The 19950-nt window shown below is 48.3% G+C and overlaps 1 protein-coding gene across 1 annotated transcript; it reads right to left on the reverse strand.

Annotated features, from left to right (window-relative positions):
* Window positions 1-2491: 2491 nt before the first annotated feature.
* Window positions 2492-6263, reverse strand: DEFB108B (defensin beta 108B). The gene is made up of 2 exons (XM_047092344.1): window positions 6245-6263; window positions 2492-2652 (listed from the first exon to the last, which is right to left on the reverse strand). The coding sequence occupies exons 1-2, from the start codon at window positions 6261-6263 to the stop codon at window positions 2492-2494; spliced, it is 180 nt and encodes a 59-aa protein (XP_046948300.1).
* Between the last annotated feature and the right edge of the window lie 13687 nt (window positions 6264-19950).

The raw sequence follows: 19950 nt of genomic DNA on the forward strand, positions 1-19950 counted from the left end.
TGCCAAATAAGACCTTCTTATTGATCCAAGATTTGTTCCTTTCTTTTATTACTGATGTTGGTCATTTGTGTTTAGTTTCTCCCTTGACTTTCTCTCAGATCAGCACATAAGGGGTTTGTACATTTTATTGATCTTTCCAATGAACCAACTTTTGATTTCATCTTTGATTTCTGTTTAATAAATTTTTCTTATTATCCTTATTACTCTCCTGTCTTTCTCATTTTAGATTTTCTCTTCTTTGGCAATGTGAACATATGGATACTACAATGTATTTCAAAATGCTAATTTAGCTTTATTCCACACATTCTGATATGATGTGCTTTCTCTTTTACTCAGTTCAAAATGCTTACTCATTTTTATTCAGAGTGCATTGTTTAATTTCCAAATATATGGGAATTTCCCCAATACTGAATATTGGTTTCTACTTTACTTTTGTTAGGGTTGCAGAACATACTTTGTATGATTTCGATAATTTTGTTTATCAAGACTTGTTTTGTGGTTTATATTGGTAAGTGCACACTTAAAAAGAATGTTTGGGGCACCTGGGTGGCTCAGTTGGTTGGGTGTCCAACTCTTGATTTCGGCTCAAGTCATGATCTCATGGTTTGTGAGATGGAGTCCCTTGTCGGGCTTTGTGCTGATGGCATAAAGCCTGCTTGGGATTCTCTCACCCTCTCTCTCTGCCCCTCCCCTACTCACATGCACTCTCTTTCTCTGTCTCCCAAAATTAAGTAAACAAACTTAAAAAGAATGTTTATTCTGTGGTTGTGTGAAGTTTTTAAATAATATTAATTAGATTAAGTTGGTGGTCATCTTATAAGGATCTTTGATATGCTTACTGAATGTCCTCTCGTGTTACTGATAACTGAAAAAGAAAAATTTTTATTGAGATATGATTGATACATAACATTATATTTGCTTCAGGTGTACCACATAATGATTCAATGTATGTCTGTATTGTGAAGTGATCACCACAGTAAGTCTTATTAACATCTGTCAGCACACACAGTTACAAATGTTTCCTTGTGATGAGAACTTTTAAGTTTTACTCTTTTAGCAGCTTCCAAACGTGTAGTATTATTAACTATAGTCGAGTGCTGTACATGATACCCTGAGGGCTTATTTATTTTATAACTGGGGGTTCACACCTTTTGACCCCCTTCGTCCATTTCACCACACATCCCCCAACCCCTGCCTCTGGCAACTGCCAGTCTTTCCCTACATCAATGAGCTTGTTGTGTTTTTTTTTTTTCTTTGAATTACACATATAAGTAAACTCAGATGGCATCTGTCTTGCTGTGTCTTTCTGAATTATTTCACTTCGTGTATGTAATGCCATCAGGATCCATCCATGTTGTCATAAATGGCAGGGTCCCCTTATTTTCGTGACTGAGTAATATTCCATTGTGTCTGTGTGTGTATGACATTGCCTTCATCCATCCATCCCTGGAACCTGTGAATATGTCACCTCACATGGCAAAGGAGGTTGCACTGGAAGTTGGAACTGAAGATCCCAGTTGGCTGATCTTAAAATAGGGAGATTGCCTTAAATTGTCTAGGTGGGCCCAATTTAATGACAAGGCTCCTTAAAAAAGGGAAGAGAGAGGCTGCAGGTTAGTTTTGAGTGTTAGGATGTGAGAAGGATTAAAGCCTGGTGTTGGCTTTAAAGATGGGTGAAGCATAATGGCCCATGATGCACAGGAACACTCCACCATTGCTGCCCTAACCACGGAGGAAGGGAGCCGTAGAGCTTCCAGAAGGGAACTCAGCCCTGCCGATACCTTGATTTTACCCCATTGAGATCCACGTCCATGGATCTCTGGTTAGATTCTGACCGACAGAGCTGTCAGATAATGAGTTGTTTTTGCTTTAACAAAACAAAGATCTGTGGTAATTTGTTAGAGCAGGCAGAGGGAGCAATGCAGTGGCTTACAGGATGGAAGGAAAGCTGAATGGCCATGCCCAGTGAAAGTGGGAACTTGAGAAATTCCATGGATCTCAGCCAGAAACACATGGACAGGCCAGAGCGCTACCTCTGGAAAGAATGCAGAAGAGGTTGTCTCGTGTCTGGGTGCTGCTCTGTCTGGGGAAATTTCCTGTACGTTGCCTCTTTGTCAGGGAAGAGACGCCATGAGGCTGCATGGAAGGAGGTAACGCATTTTGCCAGTGGAAAGGGGAGCGGTGCCCCCAGATGCTGGGTTCGGGGGCAGCAGTGCCTGGCAAAAGATAGGTATGATCACAGCTCCCCCACCCAACCCTGGTCACTTAACTAGAAGCTTGTCCACACCCGACAGAAAGATGGGGACCAAACAGTGATGGAGTACAAATGTACAAGATGAACTTTTGAAGTCGGTCTTGTGCTTGCTCGTTTTGCTTTATTATTTATTGAGGACTCCATAAGAATCCCTGTGAGAAGACAGAAAGAGAGAGAGAGAGAGAGCACAGAAGAGGGAATAAAACGTCAAAAGAAACACAAAGCTTCAAAAAGAATTCATCTTTCCTTGGGTGTTGTAGGCTTGATGAAGGGCTCATTCCCCACGGGCAGGCAGAATGTTAGGTCATTTAAACATTGCCCAGCATGGACTTCTTTTTCAAGGCAAAATTCCTGGCAGGAGCCATTTGGGTGCTCACAGATCTTGAATTTGCCCCTGGCTGTGCAGAGAGGAGGCTTATTATAACTATTTATAAGACTCCCTGAATTAAAAACAATTTTTTTTTACTATTTATTTATTTTTGAGAGAGGGGGAGGGGGGCAGAGAGATAGGGAGACACAGAATTTGAGCAGGCTCCAAGCTCCGAGCTTTTAGTACAGAGCTCAGCTCGGGACCCGAACCCATAAACTGCAAGATCATGACCTGAGCTGAAGCCCGGCTGCCACCCAGGCACCCCAAAGGCATTTTTCTTACTTTTTAAAATTGTTCTTTGCTAGTGAATCTTGTAGATTGCACAGTGTCATATCTAGCTTTTTGCTTTCAAAACAGAAGCTAGAGTCACCAAGCACATAAAAGAGGATCTGGTCTGCTTAGTCAACTTCCAGGTGAGGAAATGAGGCCAAGGGAAAAAGAAGCACCTTGGCCAAGCTCGATGATTGGGTGAGGGCGGGAGCGGGACAGAGGTGAAACTGTGTTCTCGGCCCCATTGTATTTCCCCTTCATGCTTCCACTCGGTATCCCCCTCCCCTCTCCTGGCTTCCCACGGAAAAGCTTCAGTCCCGCTGCAAATGACCCCTGAGGGCAGCAGGAGAGATCCCAATGCCCAGCACAGGTATCAGAAACGGGTTTGCCTCTGCTTTTCTAAACACAACACTACTTTCCTTTCTTTTGGTTGAGTGACTGAAAACAAAACAAAAAAGAATTAGTTTTCAGAATTTGGAAGCTGTAAGACTTCATTTCCTATCTTCCATGCAACCCATCTGGTTAGTGAGGATGGCCGCTTAGTAAGTACCAATCAGACGGGTCTGTGGCAATGCCACGTGGACATTTTAAGCTGAAGTTCCCAGCTCTGTGTGCTCCTGAGTTAATGTCCTCGGATATGGCTTCACCTCTCACCAGGTCCAGGAGTCCGAGAAAGGAGGCAGGACAGTGGAGCCCTGGGGGGGGGGGGGGAGGTGAACACCAAGCCTTGAGTGACAGTTAGCTCCCTCCTGCAGCCTGGGGGAGGCCCTCACTTTTTTTTTTTCAATATATGAAGTTTATTGTCAAATTGGTTTCCATACAACACCCAGTGCTCATCCCAAAAGGTGCCCTCCTCAATACCCATCACCCACCCTCCCCGCCCTCCCACCCCCCATCAACCCTCAGTTTGTTCTCAGTTTTTAAGAGTCTCTTATGCTGAGGCCCTCACTTTTCACAGCCTTGACTTTTCCTCTATAAAATACAAACAATAGACTAGAGCATCGAGACCTTGTCAACGACAGTGAATGACTTTCTGGTATCTGCACCTGTCATACATAGCTTCTCTGCTCATTGTAACAAGGATAAATGCTCTTTTGTTTTGGTAAGAAAATACTTCTGCATCGTTTAAAAGAATACTTATTCTGGGGCGCCTGGGTGGCTCAGGTCATGATCTCGCAGTTTGTTGAGTTTGAGCCCCACCCCACGTTGGGCTCTGTGCTGACAGCTCAGACCCTGGAGCCTGCTTCAGATTCTGTGTCTCCCTCTCTCTCTGCCTCTCCCTCTGTCTTAAAGATAAACATTAAAAATAAATAAATAAAAGAATACTTATTCTTCCCTTTAAATAAGAGAAACATCTTTTTTTCAACGTTTTTATTTATTTTTGGGACAGAGAGAGACAGAGCATGAACGGGGGAGGGGCAGAGAGAGAAAGGGAGACACAGAATCGGAAACAGGTTCCAGGCTCCGAGCCATCAGCCCGGAGCCTGACGCGGGGCTCGAACTCACGGACCGCGAGATCGTGACCTGGCTGAAGTTGGACGCTTAACCGACTGCGCCACCCAGGCGCCCCAAGAGAAACATTTTCAAGTTAAGTCATAATGAGCTCAGCCAGGCTTTTACATATTAGCTCTTCACAGTGGGATGGAGTAGCTTGACCCCAGACCCAGAGGTATGATTCCAGACTGTTGTTCACGCCAAACCCTCATGCGTGTGGAATGGTGGATATACTTCACACACATGCACACACACAGATTATTACTAAGGGCAAGATGCAATGAAAGCCCTGGAGAGGCAGCCTCAGACACTCCCAGTATCATACTGCTGCCGTGATTTCCCATCCAAAGCCTGCTTCTGCAGGGCGGAGGGCCTGAAGCATCCCAACCTTGTGTTGCCTTTGGCTTTTGTCACTCTTTTGGTCATGTCTTATTCCTCTCCCACCTCTCACTTAGGGAAGCTCTCCTTCATCCTGTGCCACAGCTCTGTTTTGGGGCTTGGTGGCTCTCTCCTGGGCTCTACAGCCACCAAAGTGACTGGCCTGTGACTTCTTGGGAATCAGGGGCCATCATATCTTCCTTGGCATGCCTGCTTCCTGGTAAGGGCCTCCCCTACTGTGGGAGCCTGACAATATCTGATAAACTGGACCAGCTTCCCACCCCCAGCCTCTGGCACCCGAATCTCGCCCCCGCTGCTTCCTCCAGAGTAGCTCTCCTGGAACCGAGTTGCAGCCACTTTATAAGCCGTACCCTCCCCACCAACCTAAAGTACTGTCTACCCGTTCGCAGTAAGCAGTCCCTTAAAACCCAGGCTTCGCTGGGAAAGTCGGGATTCACCGAGACTAGGCGTGCCTCCCATTATATTTTCTGGTGGAAATTTTGGGAAGCATCCTTTTGCAAACAACATAAAACGCAAGAGTCAACAGTTCCCTGACGAATAAGAGGACGGCCCAGCTCCTCTTATCTGTGCCTGTTTTCCTATCCCTTCTCGATCCTCGAGGCCCCGAATTGTCAGGAGCAGATGACAAGACATTCCACTTGATGGAGAGCACTACGTTGCTCGTGCCTCCTTGGAGCTACAGGTCCCGAGTTTTAGGGAATTTAATGATCCATTTTGGGTATCTGGCCACTTCCTTGGGTGAAAGCGAGGAGTGCCCACCCAATTACATGTCTGTGCAGGGCGCCTCACACCCGTGACCCATGTTTGCACGCTGAATGCAGGAAGATACACTCCACCGGGGTGTCGTTGCTGATGCCTGTGTTTAAGTTCAACTTTGTAAGACTAGATGTCGGAAAGGGGGGGAAAAACTAGGGGTTGGGGTGGAGCCTCCAGGGACAGAGTCAAGCACAGGACACCAGCAGCACGAAGGAGCAAAGGACTGGACATTTCTTAGATCAGAGTAAGCCTTTCGAGGAGACCCCCTGGCTCGTCCCTCTGCCGGGGCCCCTACAGCTCTGGTGGGGCTCTTACGCCAGTACCTTGGAATACCCGGGACTTTTGCTGCAGGTAGGTAGAGGACCTTGGAAACCAACAATTACTAGAAGAAATACCCATTTGGGGGGTTATGTGGATCTAGAAAATACTGGTAAACTTGCCTAATTAAATCCATCTTCAGTGGTGGAGCAAAGAGGGTTTCAGACGCTTGAAGCACCCTGCCTTCCCTTCATCTGACTGAGAGCTGCTAGCGGGGACTGATGAGTCAGGTGGCTGCAGGTCCCAGCCACGGGGTCCTCCGGCTTCCTGCGAGCCCGCTGCTCGGGGTTCAGGTGACGGCGATTTTGCTCCACGTACTGGATCCCCATAAGGTCTCAGGCACTCGACTCTTACCAAGACTTCAGCAAAGTTTCTTTTGTTACCTGGTAGAACTTGGCTCATAGACAACGGTAAAGAGGAGGGCTGGAGAGAGGAGAAAGCTTGGCTTCGTTTCCGAGAGGCAGAGAGGACTTCCGTCTGCGGCTCTCCGGCACTGGCAGAATGTCTTTGTCTGGGTGATAAGCACCCTTCTGTACCTCATTAGGGATATTCACGGACCCAGGTGTTCTACGCATACACAATTGCCTTCAAGGGGAGACTGGGCATCCTTGTTCGGTCAGACACTCCGTTCAGCAGGAGGACGTGGGTGCACCGTTTGATCAGAAAAGCTTATTCAATGGGGACAGAAGCTCCAAACACCTTGGCGGCAGATCAGAGTGTAGGAACAGAGCCGTCTATATCAAGTTACAAGGAGAAACCAGTCGGGTTAGTTAGTGACTAGACATTTTGTCGGTGAATGCTGCCCAGGCTTTCCTAATAATAACCACCGCGCTCGCTCCTGGTCTGAACGCCCTCGGTGCCCTGCTCCTGGGACGGTGCTTACCACCCCGTGTGTTAGTCTGCTGAACACATGCATACTTCCCCCACGAAGGTGTGGGCTTCTTACTTTCAGGGATCGCACTTTGCTCCTTGAAGCGTGAATCACGTGGTCATTTACTTTCAAACGCTCCTCATGAAATGGAACAATGCGGGGCAGTGACATGCCACTGAACGTGGAGACACAAGGTCTGGATGGAGGTGCCGGATCTCCAGACCTGCTACTGACTAGGCGTACGGACGTTGGCAGGAAGATTGTCTCCCTCGGATGTCCACAGTGCCTGTACAGATCTGGACCTGTTGAATCCACATCGGGGGTCTCTTAATCATTATTGTGTGTGCGACTAACAGGGAAAGTTGCTGTTTAATGTGGACCTGTAGATGCACTCTCAACATTTTCAGTGTGGTAGGGTGGGGTGGAGCCTGGAAGTCTGCTTGAACAAGGCTCCCCGGTAATTACTCCGAAATTTATTCTGGAATACTCATTGGAAGGGGTCAACTTGAATATTCTCGAAGCTTCTTTGTAGCTCCAATATCAGAAAATCCTAAGTTCGCTTATCTTAGGATAAATCTGATGTTTGGGTTTTGTGACTGACAACAGTGCGGGACCAGAGCCCTTCACCCTCCACTCAGTATTCTTCTCCTGAAGAGGTCCACGCACGGGGCTCTGTGCTCACGCATGCCTGCTGACAGCTACCCTCTCCCTCCTGTGGCTCACATGTACAACCATGGAGCACAGGGACTGGTGCAGTCTTAGGACTCTGACTCCAACCCACCCCATATGCGTGCCTCGCCATTCACGTAGAGGAGGATGTACCATGATCGCTACCTCCTTAGTTTAATATTACTGTAACTATTAAATTCATTAGTATTTCTGTCACTTTGTTCATTATCATGATAGTTCTGATTGCTATTCACCATTAATTTTTATTAATTATTACCATTCTTACTGTGGGTCATTTTTGTGGGGTTATGCAACACTGAAGAGAGGCTGACTGTTGATTAAGGCTGCACGATTTACTGAAGATGATTTCAGACGCGCACATGCCAGCTGCAACCCTACTCTCACTCCACTGCCTGGGTGTCCTTGCACTTCCAGAGCCTCTGGAAAAATGTGGCAATACCCCTGAGGACCCAGCAACCGCGTTTGCTGTCCTGTCTCCTCGTCACATCCAAGTCAGCACTAAATGCTCTAAGCTAACTCTGGGGCACTGGCATTCCCAAGACTCTTCTGTAGGCGGACAGGGTGTCCAGGGGGAGCACTCTTGATCTGCTGAACCCCTAAAAATTTGCAAGTCCCCTCACGATGCCAGCACCTCTTGTTCTGGCATCGATGACCCAGGAAGATCTATCACAAAATTTTCTTCTAAGTCTACTCAGGGTCCTGGGAACTGCCCTGTTGTCCTGGGAAGGACGGACAGGGTGTCTATACCGGCATGTGCCTCCTTAGAATTTGATGTCCGCTCAGAGCACAGAAACTGCCATTGCCACACCTGAAGAGTGTCCTAGGCCTTTCTGAACCTCTGGAAATAGTCTAAGTACCTTCAGGTGTCTTGGAAATGCAGGTACTGCCCTGGAAGGCACAGAGATGATGACCCTCTGGCCTGAGCAAGGACGGCCTTCATGAAGTAGGTCAGGGCATCTTTGAACTACTTGTGTTGGTCTGTCGCCCCCTGCTGGTCCAGGAACAGCATTGAGGACACCTCCCCACAGCCCCCCTGCGGTTGCCCTGCATGGGCCTCCCCCAAACAAGTCCCCTAGGGTTCTGTGGGGGAGAGCTGTTGCAAGGGCATCCAGGCAGCGAGAGCTGAGGCAATGCTGGGACCTAACGTAGGTGTAGTTGGGGCCTCTACGTGTGGAGGGTGGGTCTGACTCCTGCCTTCCCTGCTTGGAGCCCAGCCCCGTCATCCAGAAGGCAGAACTTCTGAAAGCCGGTGGGTGTGCAGTGATGGGCAGGCCCAGGACTGAAGTCCCTCTGTTTTCCTCAGGACACCCCTCTAAGCTTTGTGCACAGAGCTCCCAAGTTCACTCACATCCTTCTCCTCGGCTCTCTCTTTTCCTCTGCTGCTACTTTCTGCCTTAATTTTTTTTCTTTGTTCAGACCTTGGACTCTGGCCTCAAACTATCCCATGAGGCCAGAAACTGGTCCCTTGCCATTCATACAGGGGAGTCTGTACTCTCACCTCCCATTACCTTAAGTTTATTGTTCTTGTCATTAGTAGTGGTGGTGTTATTATAATCATTATGTTGATTATCATTTCATTTTCATTGTTAGTCATTATTATTCTTACGAGTATTTTCTTAGTAACAGTATTCCTCTATTTTTTCTTATTGATTATGATTTTTTTAAGTGTATTTATTTTGAGAGGGAGGAGGGGCAGAGAGAGAGGGCAGAACCTCCCAAGCAGGTTCTGCACTGTCATTGCAGACGTGGGGCTCAAACTCACAAACCATGACATCATGACCTGAGCTGAAGTCAGATGCTTAACTGACTGAGCCACCCAGGTGCCCCATGGGTTATAATTTTGTAGTCAACTTATAGGACACTGAGGGCTTCCTGTAGGACTTAGAAAACTCCGAGGTCACTCAGGCAGGCAGGTGGACATTCCTGTGCCTTCCAGCGTGGTAACAGGATTTCTGGGGCCACTGAAGGGACTAGGAATGCTTCCAGGAGCTTGGGTAGTCTTTGGGCGCCCTTGTGACACCTCAGTTGAGGCGGCTGTGTGTCTGTGTGTCCGTAGGGGCCCCTTGTAGTCGTGTCTGGCAGCCAGATGCCCTTCCTGAATAGAGAAGCTGTATGCCATGCTGTAAGATAGAATCACAATTATAATCGGTAATAACAATAATAATCGGTCACAATAAAAACCGATGTGCATCAGCAATCATGATGATAAGCATGTGATACTGACACTCATACCTATTGACTATATTGACAATAATAGTAAACCTATGGACTTGAGACACAGAGGAGAGATTTCCCTTAGTGAATGTAGGTACAGATACTGGGCCTCATGAGGTAGTTTGGAGTCCCAGGAGGCAGAGGTGACCAGCCAGAAAGAGAAGAAAATCAGCTGGAAGTAGGCGTGTGCAAACACGGGGAACCCGAAAGGAACCCCAAGCCCTGAGCATCCAGGCCAACCAACACCCAGCAGCTTTGGGGAGAGGAGGGAGACAGCTGGCTGATGGGGCAGGGCCCTGTCCCAAGAAGGCAGGGCTCCAGACCTATATACGGCGCCCAGAAGCACGGACTCTGACAAACAATAAGCCCCTAGCATTGTGTCGTCCCAAACCATCTGGCTGCCCTTCTGCTGTCCGCTCTTCCGGGGCCCTCTGTGGCTGGGACATCTGGGTACTTGTATCTCCTCCAAAGGCTGCTGGAGGGGTTGTCACCCTCCATTCTCCCCTACCTGCAGCGGCGAGACAGACAAAACCAGTGGTTCCCGGCCTTGCTAGAAGATTCTGTGTTTGCTCCAACAGGCCAGTCACCTGCTCAGTGCATTTTCGTATAGCTCCAGCCATCCCTGGACACCTGAGGAGACTTAGAAAATTTCCAGAAGCTCGGGAATTCTGGAAAGCACTCTGTGAGCATCCTTTGCCTGTGGCAGTGTATCCACGGGCTCCTGAACAGTCTTAAAATTTTTTCGGAGGCGCTGGTGAACACATGGGCCCGTTCCAGTTACAAAGGAGTGTTTCCTGGGCCCTGAGCTGATTCCCCCTGGGATCTCAGTTGGGTAACAGAAACTGTTCACGACGCATCCCTGCTGGCATAAGGGGCTTGTGGACCTGAGTTTATTTAGAGAAATTTTAGGTGGCCCAGTTGATGCAAGGAAGCCTTCTCTAGGGGCTGCAGGTCTGCCTATAGAGTCGCTGGCATGTGGACGATGTGTCTAATATTTTCCAGAGCCTAAGATAAGACGAGGGTGTCCTTTCCAAGTCCCCCCCTGCTGGTATGGACAGGTCCTTGCATCCAGAAGGAACCTGGAATATTTCAGGGGGCCCATCCTTTGAACTAGCACCAGACAAGACAGTACAGGAGCCCCGAGGTGCTGGGTGTGTGCACGTCTTCGGGTTACTCTTCTAATCATCTGCAGTAGCCTGGACAGCTTTCACAAACTGAGAAGCTTTACACAACATTACATAACAATCACACAAAAGATCCATGATAACCATAATAATACATGGCGAGTAACAGTAACAATCACAGGGATGATCCTAATGACACAAGTATTAGTCATTTCAATGAAGACATTGTTAACATAAAGAGACGGAGATTGGGGCGCCTGGGTGGCGCAGTCGGTTAAGCGTCCGACTTCAGCCAGGTCACGATCTCGTGGTCCGTGAGTTCGAGCCCCGCGTCAGGCTCTGGGCTGATGGCTCGGAGCCTGGAGCCTGTTTCCGATTCTGTGTCTCCCTCTCTCTCTGCCTCTCGCCCGTTCGTGCTCTGTCTCTCTCTGTCCCAAAAATAAATAAACATTGAAAAAAAAATTAAAAAAAAAAATTATGTTTAAGAGACGGAGATTGAGCGTGTATTTCTTTGAGTATCTGACAACGTACTGATTGATATAGGGCCCCGTGGTGTAGTTTGGAGGCAGAGTCCTAGGACCGCACCGTGAAATGTGGTCCTGGGAGGGCAAAGAAGGGCAGTAGCAGGGAAAAGGCAACAAGCCACATGAGGCCACGCGTGAAAGCGGGGCCTCGCGCGCCACTCTGGGACGCATTACTGCCGGGCATTGATGAGGGACACTGGTCCGGATCCTGCCTGCCACAGGCCACTCAGAGGCTTTCATAGTTTTGCCACATGGATGGCGGGGCAGCGCTCCAGTGAGAAAGCAGTACCAGCCCCACACCGCCCCCTCCAGGTCTCAGAAGCTCTACTTACAAGGGACATCAAGCCCCCAGCGCTCCATCAGCTCTCACCCCCGTGGCTAGCCTGCTGCCATCTGGTTTTCCCCAGCCCCATTATGGTGAAGGTATCTCCATACCAGAATTCACCAAAGCCTGGGGAGGGCATCATCCTGTACTTCTCCACCAGCAGGGGCAAAACAGGCCAGCACCCATGGTTCTGGAGCCTCCCTAGAGGACTTAGAGAATTCTGAGGTTGCTCAGACGGGCAGATAGCCTTCTCTGAGACTTGCAGTGGAGCTCCAGCCTTACACACCTGAGGGTACTTAGAAAACTTCCAGAGGCTCATGCAGTCCTAGGACACCCTTTGTGCAAATCAAATGCGTACAGTGGTGGCTCCTTGAAGTCAGAAATGAACTTAGGAAAACCTGGGGAGCCTCTAGAGGAAGGAGAAGAACTCTACTGCCATTCCAGAGAGAAAGGAACAGTTTTGTTGCCTGAAGGACACTCCTGCGTCCAAGTTCTTGAGTCGGAGGAGCACGTGGAAGAAACAGGAACCAGACGACTGTGCCTTGGACCAGTGGAAATGCCTCCAGAACAATCCCGGCCAAAGCCTGAATCCAACCTCAGGAAAACAGAATTCCCCCTGCCTTCCAATGTTGTCATGATTCACTAGCCGAATACAGCACGGGAATTCCTGAACGGGAAAACCACCTGCTCAACCATGCAGGTATGTACAGGTGGCAATGCACGTTGGCAAGTCCCATGTCGGGAGGAGCTCCAGGGGTAACAAGAAGAATAACAGGTCTCCAGATGTATCCCAGTCATCTCTGTCCAAGTGCTGACACACGAGCATATGCACGCGCGCACACACACAGTTACTCCTGGATGAGGAGGTGAAGACAGAAGGTTTGTGGTTGTGCCCGCAGGTAGCGGAGACAATATTCCAGGTGAGCTCACACACAGGACGTATTTTGTGACGTGGCTTGTGGTTGTCTAGGCAGGCGGGGAGCTGTCTTTCTGCACATGTTCATGGACATCGCATGCAGCATGCATAAGTGTTTACTGGGTATTGGGCTGTAGGTCTCCACGGCAGGATTTCTGGAGAGGAGCGGGTCTTACTTCTGGGTCTGAGGATTTTCCAGTTGTGGTGTGTGGAAAGTCAGCTGATGATGGATGGGGGGGGGGGCGTTTCCATTTTTGCAATATGTGACCCATGTTCAGGGACCTGGAAGAACTGCTTTGGGAATGGATTTGCCTGATGCGTGGGTAGGTTTTTCTTTTCACCCATTTCCTACTGGTATTTAGTGTTGTCAAAGTAACTTCAGTTTTTGGCAGGTTGTCCAAATAAGTTCAATGGTGCGTTCTCAAGGAGCAGTGGGCTGTGCCATCTACATAGCTTCGGGCATGTTGATCACACATTTTGTGGTTCATCTGGTGGGTATATGGGGTAAGCGTGTGCATCTGGGACTGCAGGTGTGTGTGCACGTTGCCTGGCCTTGGTCAGATTTGGGATTCATTTAATTTGGGATTAAATACATTCAAAAATGTGTTTGTGCTCTATAGAAAGATGATATTTGAATTCATAGACCTTTGTGGTTAGAGAGAGTGCAGGTAAATGGTGTATTTAAAAATAAGGAGCAAGTGATCCTCTGCCTTAATATTGGAGGTTTTTATGAAGATGTAAATGAGTGAGGAATAATTTTTCCTATGTTCTAGGCTACGTGGTATTAATATCTTATAAAGTTGTCCCAATTGCCACTTCTCACAGAAACGTCATCTGCCACCTTTCATTAGATGAATAGCAAAGATGATTACTGAGAGCTCCCCCCACCCCCACATACACACCCACCATCCCTGCAGGTGCCTGTGCTGTGAGGTGTGTCCTGAGGGACCAGGCACATTGTCCTGGCTGCAGTGACCCAAGGAGGCCATTTCTGGCCTCCAGGGCCACTAGAGTTTTCCACCTCCATTTGTGGATGTAGGAACTGCTCTTATCCTCCTGAAAAGGCTGGAGATGGTGAACTCTTGGGGCCAGGAGCTTCCTCAGAGTTGTCTGCATCAGCTTAGAGCCCAGAATCTGACATTTCTGACAACTGAGATCCAGTAACAGTGTTTTCGGCCCAACTTGACACTCTGGAAATATGCTGGATCCCTGTTGGAGAGCTGGAAAGGTGTGTGATGCCCTCGAAGGCAGCTTGGCGACCCGCCCTCCCAGGGAAACTGCAGAATTTCCTGAGTCCTTCAGGAAACCCATGGACCTCTCACACGTGCCTGTTTCGCCCCCTGTGACACACTGAGATGCACGAACGCAGACGTCTGGGATTTCCAGGCTGGAGAGGATCAGGAGACAAGCAGCCAGACATTAAGGGTAGCAGTAATGCTTGGAATTGGAGTCTGTGCGAAAATGCCGGAGCGTGAAGGTGTGGGCATCCTGGTCCTTAATTTCTGTTCACATTAACAATGCCATTTGCCCGGCAATACCCACGGCTACAATTCTATTGGAAGGAACATGGAACTTTACAAATGTCAGCTAACAAGGGCTAGAAGAGAAAAATCCAGTGCATCTACACAATAAATAGTAAACCTCGGTGAGCTTTAATGAACCAGAGCTACATGGGCCCACAGGGAGATTTTTCAGGAACAATTGTTTGAGTCAGAAGGTAAGGTGCAGAGTGAAACATAAAGCGTATTAACAGGGGCGCCTGGGTGGCTCAGTCAGTTAAGCGTCCGACTTCCACTCAGGTCACGATCTCATGGTTCGTGACTTTGAGCCCCAGATCGGGCGCTCTGCTGTCAGCACAGATCCTGCTTTGGATCCTCTGTCCCCCTTTTTCTCTGCACCTCCTCCACTTGTGCACGCTCTCTCTCTCTCTCTCTCTCTCGCTCTCGCTCTCGCTCTCGCTCTCAAAAATATACATTAAAAAAAGAAAGTGTATAACAAATGTAACGTTCTTACTTACATAAAATATATGTTGTTAAAAGTTTACACACGTCTATATTAACATTTTTCAATGCTTATAAATGGTGAACAATTACTGTATATTATTTCCAGAGAATTCGATCACATGTGATTGGATCCCATAATTATAGTATATGGAAGTGAGTTAAGCAGGCTCCAAAAGGTAGAATCCTGTGTATATCTTATAAATTATGATAAATCTTTCCAAATTGTCCATCAAAACACATTAGTCATCAAACTGCCTTCAAAACAGCATTAACTGTGTACAATTCCCCAAAACAGTATATACAAGAGTTTGCTTCTAATTAGTTAACAAAAGACAATATTAAGAACTTTTACATTTTCCAGTTTGGTAGAGAAACTGTATCAAGTTAATATTATAATATCTGTTTTCCCAACCAGCACTGAGGCTGTTTGCTTTTCATACCAAAATGATCGTTCATATTTCTTTAACTGTTAAATTTAATGTTTTATGTTCCATGACTTTTTATTTGGTTCATTTCTTTTCAATTTGATTGAGAGGAAATCCTAGTATATATTGTATACATGGCATCTTCTCCTACATCATCCAAGGTGGATGTGCCTGCGCACAAGGAAGAAATCTGTTCTAGAAGCTGTTCTCACAAGTCGGCCGCATGAGATCCCCTGCCCTGTGGTGTCTCCCCTGAAATGACCTGAACTGACTTCCTCACCTCATGGACAGAACAAAATACAGGTAAGGAATGTCACTGAAACCCCCCCAGCCATGTTCCAAACACTTTAGCCAGGACCCCTCCCTCATTGTCAAGGTAGCAGACGGCAGGCCGGATGTCGGCTCTCAGGATGTTCCCCAGGCTGCCATTCCTCAGTCCCCAGGAACAAGCCAAGTATCCTGAAATGAACTCACATCCCAGCCCACATCCTGCTGCACATAAATTGGACCAGGACTCCAGACTCAGCATCAAGGCACCAGGTGAGAGATCTGCCCAGATCCCCATCCATCCAGACTTGGCAGAATCCCTCAAATAAATGGAGTCCCAGCCCCTTCCAGACCTTCAGTGGAGTATGATCTTGGGGGGCTTTACAGACTTTCCAGTATCCCTTCAACAGAAATGGATTTAGTCCCAAGGTGTCCATGAGGACACTTGCCCAAATGCCAACCCCTGACCTCCAGGCTCTCCTTGGGAGACCTCACCTAAATACTGTCCAGGCCTGCACTGTGCCCCGTCCTCCACTGTCCAGCTGTGTTCCAGGCCAGTTCCTCCAAACAGGCTTCCTGAGATTAGACAATGAACAGTGGAGCCTCAGGTTCACAACAGCTCCCTCATTCCAGCCTCCTGAGAAGCCTCCTGACTCATGGTCAGAGTCCTCACGTCTTAAAGAGTTCTGAGGAACGCTGTCCCTATATCCTGGCGTATCCACGTGCGGTACCTTTTGGTCAACTCTGCCTCTGAGCAGAGTGACCAGGGGTGACAGAGGAGACAGCCTCCAGCCTCAGGTGTTGTGGAAGGGACTGTTGGATTGAGGAGGGAGGGATGAGAGGAACACCTAAATACCTCCCAGAGTCCTATCCTTCCTCCTCTTCGTAGAAGGGACCCAAATGATGGTCCCACCCTCCGTTGGTTTGTTGGTTCACAACCTCAGGAGTTCCTGGGTAAAATTTGAAGCTGGCCTCCACACATGGACGTCAGGGAAAGACCGAAGAAAAGAGAAGACCACTCCAGATTGGTAGGTTACAGTTTTAATAAGCAAAGGGAACTTACATGCAAGGCATGACTTGGGCAGCTGCAAAATGAATCAATCTGAATACCAGCCACCAGGATCTTTGTATAGAGGCCTTAAAGGGGTTCAGTCACATTTACCATTGGATGGTCTCAGCATGTTGCACTCTCAAAGCTGCATCCTTGAAATGGTTTCTAGTATGGGCACAGTGGGCAGAACATACATTCCAAGGATGGGGAAGGGGCGAGGAGCTTTCTACAGCCTGGGTCATGTCCTCTCAGTGACCTCCTCCAACACCCTCATGACCTCACCTAACCCTAATTGCCTCCAAGAGACCCCATCTATAAACATCATCACACTGGAGGGCAGGGCTTCAACATAATGAGTTTGGGGAAGAGGGACACAGTTCAGTCCATAGTACCATGTCACTGGTTGAATGTTCTAGAGCCCAAGTTAGTGGAAAAACCATGTGGTTGCTGAAGAGAGTGGAACTGGGGCATGGGGCTCTCCTAGGGAGACCTTGGGCACACGTGCAGGGTTTCAGATGGAAACTCTGCTCGTACACGTGCCAGGTGGGGCAGAGATTGGTTCTGTGAGGGGCACAGGCCAGTCAGTGTCCTGTGCCCATGCATGGCCAATGTCACTGGGCATCACTGAGTGTCCACAAATCAGGTGAAGACTCAGCCATCAGAGTGTGCTCCTCAGCGACCCCTGCACCAAACGATGCTGACTCTAGCTCTCTCTGACCACCCTGACCAGAGGAGATATGCAGGCATTTAATGAGGAACTGCAATGTGACATCAGTGTTTGGGTGAGCCGAGCCTCACATCCAGAACAGACGCAAACACCCTAAAAGGAATCCATAAAACTTGACTATGCTCTCTGGAATCCTGACACTCTTAAGACAATTCCAGAGCCAACCTTCATTCTTTCCTCCATCGGCTAAAGTCCTTCTTCCTCCATAAATACCGGAATGAAATGATCCCTGACTGAGCAGGCACTCATACTTTCTCAGGAAGAGAGCTCCTTCAAAGAGTGACTGTGAACTTCCCTCAGGGGTGCTCTGGGAGGCCATATGCGGGCATCCTGATCCCTTCTCTGAGGACTCCGAACAGAGACGTGGCACTTAAGACGAGAACCTGGTGTCTGTGGGTGAGTTTGTGTTGCCCTGTGCGTGAGGACCTGCCCTGGAAATGACTTGAGATCCCCCGGGACACAGAGCTCGGGGGCCTCTAAAATGTGTAACTGAGTCTGGATGTCAAGGTCAGCAGCCCATGGATTTTCATCACAAACTCACTGTTTGTGTTCTTCATCCCCCACTTTCTACCTCTGGGTTGTTCTCTTCACTTTCAACATGGCATGCTGAGAGTATTAATATACCCATCCACACATGAACATATTTTCATCATGAAAGCAATGAGACAAATGGTATTTGAGCATTCCAAAGACCTAAGCAGAACCTCAGGACAAAAGGCTAACAAATGTCTCAACACTGGGGGGCACCATATTCAGACTTCACACATTACACCCCCTCGTGTGCTCACATCCCCACGCGGGAATCAGATTCTCCAAGCTTAAGCTCCTTCATTCCACCACCCTAGAGCCAACAGAACAACTGCTCCCTTCCACAGGAGCTCCCTACTTTGACTCATAGCACGTCTCTGCTCTCAGCTGGAGGCTCCCAGATGTTAGGACATTCAGGGTACTTGATGGGCAAATGTACTAGAACCAGAGACATCCCCAGGAGGGAAGGCATCATCATCCCTGGGATGATGGGGGCACAGGCACCCCTACACATGCATTCCAGTCTACAGGGGCCACCTACCCACCAGGCCATCAGAGTGACCCTCATCAAAATTCTATCCTACAGTCATTATGATTACATAGGGTAGTGTTTCTAAGGAATGCCTGGAAAATGGTTTTTCACTGTAATAATAATATAATGAAAACAGAAATAGAAGAAATTATTTCAATTCAGTCTCATTTCTTTTCTTTTCACTCCTCAGCTTTCATCGGATCTACTTCCCAGCCAGGGAAAGAGATTCAGAGGTGTGGGAAGACCGTGGTTTACTAAGACACCATCTTATGGGCTCAGCTTTTCATAAGGAGCTTCCAAATAATACACATCGACATGTGCACCCAAGAAAAATCACTTCAGTCGATTTACGGCCTCCCAAAGCACTCCGTATAAAGCAGAACACAGAGGATTTGATGGAGGAGGTGGCTTGGAGGCTGGATGGCTTACACTGGTGGAACTGTATCACTTGACTTCCATGGAAAGAGAGGGGGGGATAGACTAAATGGGGGAGAGGTTCCTGTACCGGGATTCCTTGATCCCTTCTTAATCTGTGCCCAGCTCCTCACAGGTATGAGAGGAGTGAGGTGAGTTCAGATTAAGTAATCTCTGCCCTGGAGACCAGGAGGGATCGTGGGTAGGGCTCCCCCAACTCGCTCCATATGAACCACACAGTGTTTACTGTTGCCCTGCCTGAGAACGTTATCTTCCAGAATTTAAACCCATTTGAGCCCAAATATTTAATATTAAAAAAATGTAAAACTAGAGAAATAGGTGTTACGAGAAAACCAGAAAGGTTCTTCTCTGGAAATAATCTTTGAGAAATCCTGCAGCCTGAGTAGTTGGGATTTAGTCTTGCCAAATTCCCTCTAGCGTGGACGTCAGAATTTACAAAGGAAACAGATTAAGATTTTCACTCACACACTTTCCATTAGGATTTATTAAGGGTATAAATGAGGCAACTAAACTTTGAAAATCCAGTTTCACTATGCTTTTTGGTGTTGTCAAAAAAGAGACGTTTCAGTGAGATGTATACAGAAATAATGAAAAATTAATACTTGCCCATACTCGACACAAAACATTGGGAGACAGAAAAAAAACACAGATTAAAAAAACCCTGATTTTTCAAAATTAAAAATGCTCTTTCGAGTAGTACCTCCGGAATAAAGAAAAATGTGAAATTACAACAGATTCAGGAAATACTAACTCCGGCAACTTGCAGAATGTCCTGCACATCAGTCTTAAAGGTATGTGAATTTATAAACCTCAAGCCCTGCGCAGTAACACGAGGGCCTCAGCCGACCATCCTCACGGCCCAATCCTGGGCCCGTGTGTCCCTCTGCCTCCCCGCGAACAGGGAGGAGAAATGTTAGAAATGTTAGCTACCCTCCGCGGTGGTCCGGCTGAACCCCCGGGTTCGCACAAGTGAATTCGGGGTTCACACTCGTTCTACCGGAAAGGAAACCACAATTTGATAGGCGGAGCCGCAGACGCCCCTGCCCCGCCCACGCCGCCGCAGGGGTGTCCCCGCAATCCGAGCGCCTCTCGCGGTCCACGGGACTCTGGCACGCACGAAGGGTTATTTAAGCCGTTCTCACGCTGTTGCGAAGGAAACAACTCCGCATTCGGTATTACCGGCGCGCCAACGCTAAGCTTTTACCTTAGCGTATCTGAGTCATTTAACGTGGCGTAGGGTGGGCAGCCCGGCGCCACAGGCCACCCCGCCACCTGGAGGCAAACGCCGGGACCCAAGCTCCGGGCGGAAGAACTTGCAGAACGGAAACGCCCTGGGGGCGGGGCGGAGACTTGCATAAGCCACACCCAAGCCCTTCCTTCCAGGTCCCGCCCCGTCCGAGGTCCCCGTTTCCGGCAGACCCGGATGCAGATTTCCCAAACGGAAGGGCTCTTTTCCC

Source organism: Lynx rufus, unplaced genomic scaffold, assembly GCF_022079265.1.
Source record: "Lynx rufus isolate CCGP_SWC_20201006 ecotype Redwood Valley unplaced genomic scaffold, mLynRuf1.p SCAF_3, whole genome shotgun sequence".
NCBI classification, from domain to species: domain Eukaryota; kingdom Metazoa; phylum Chordata; class Mammalia; order Carnivora; family Felidae; genus Lynx; species Lynx rufus.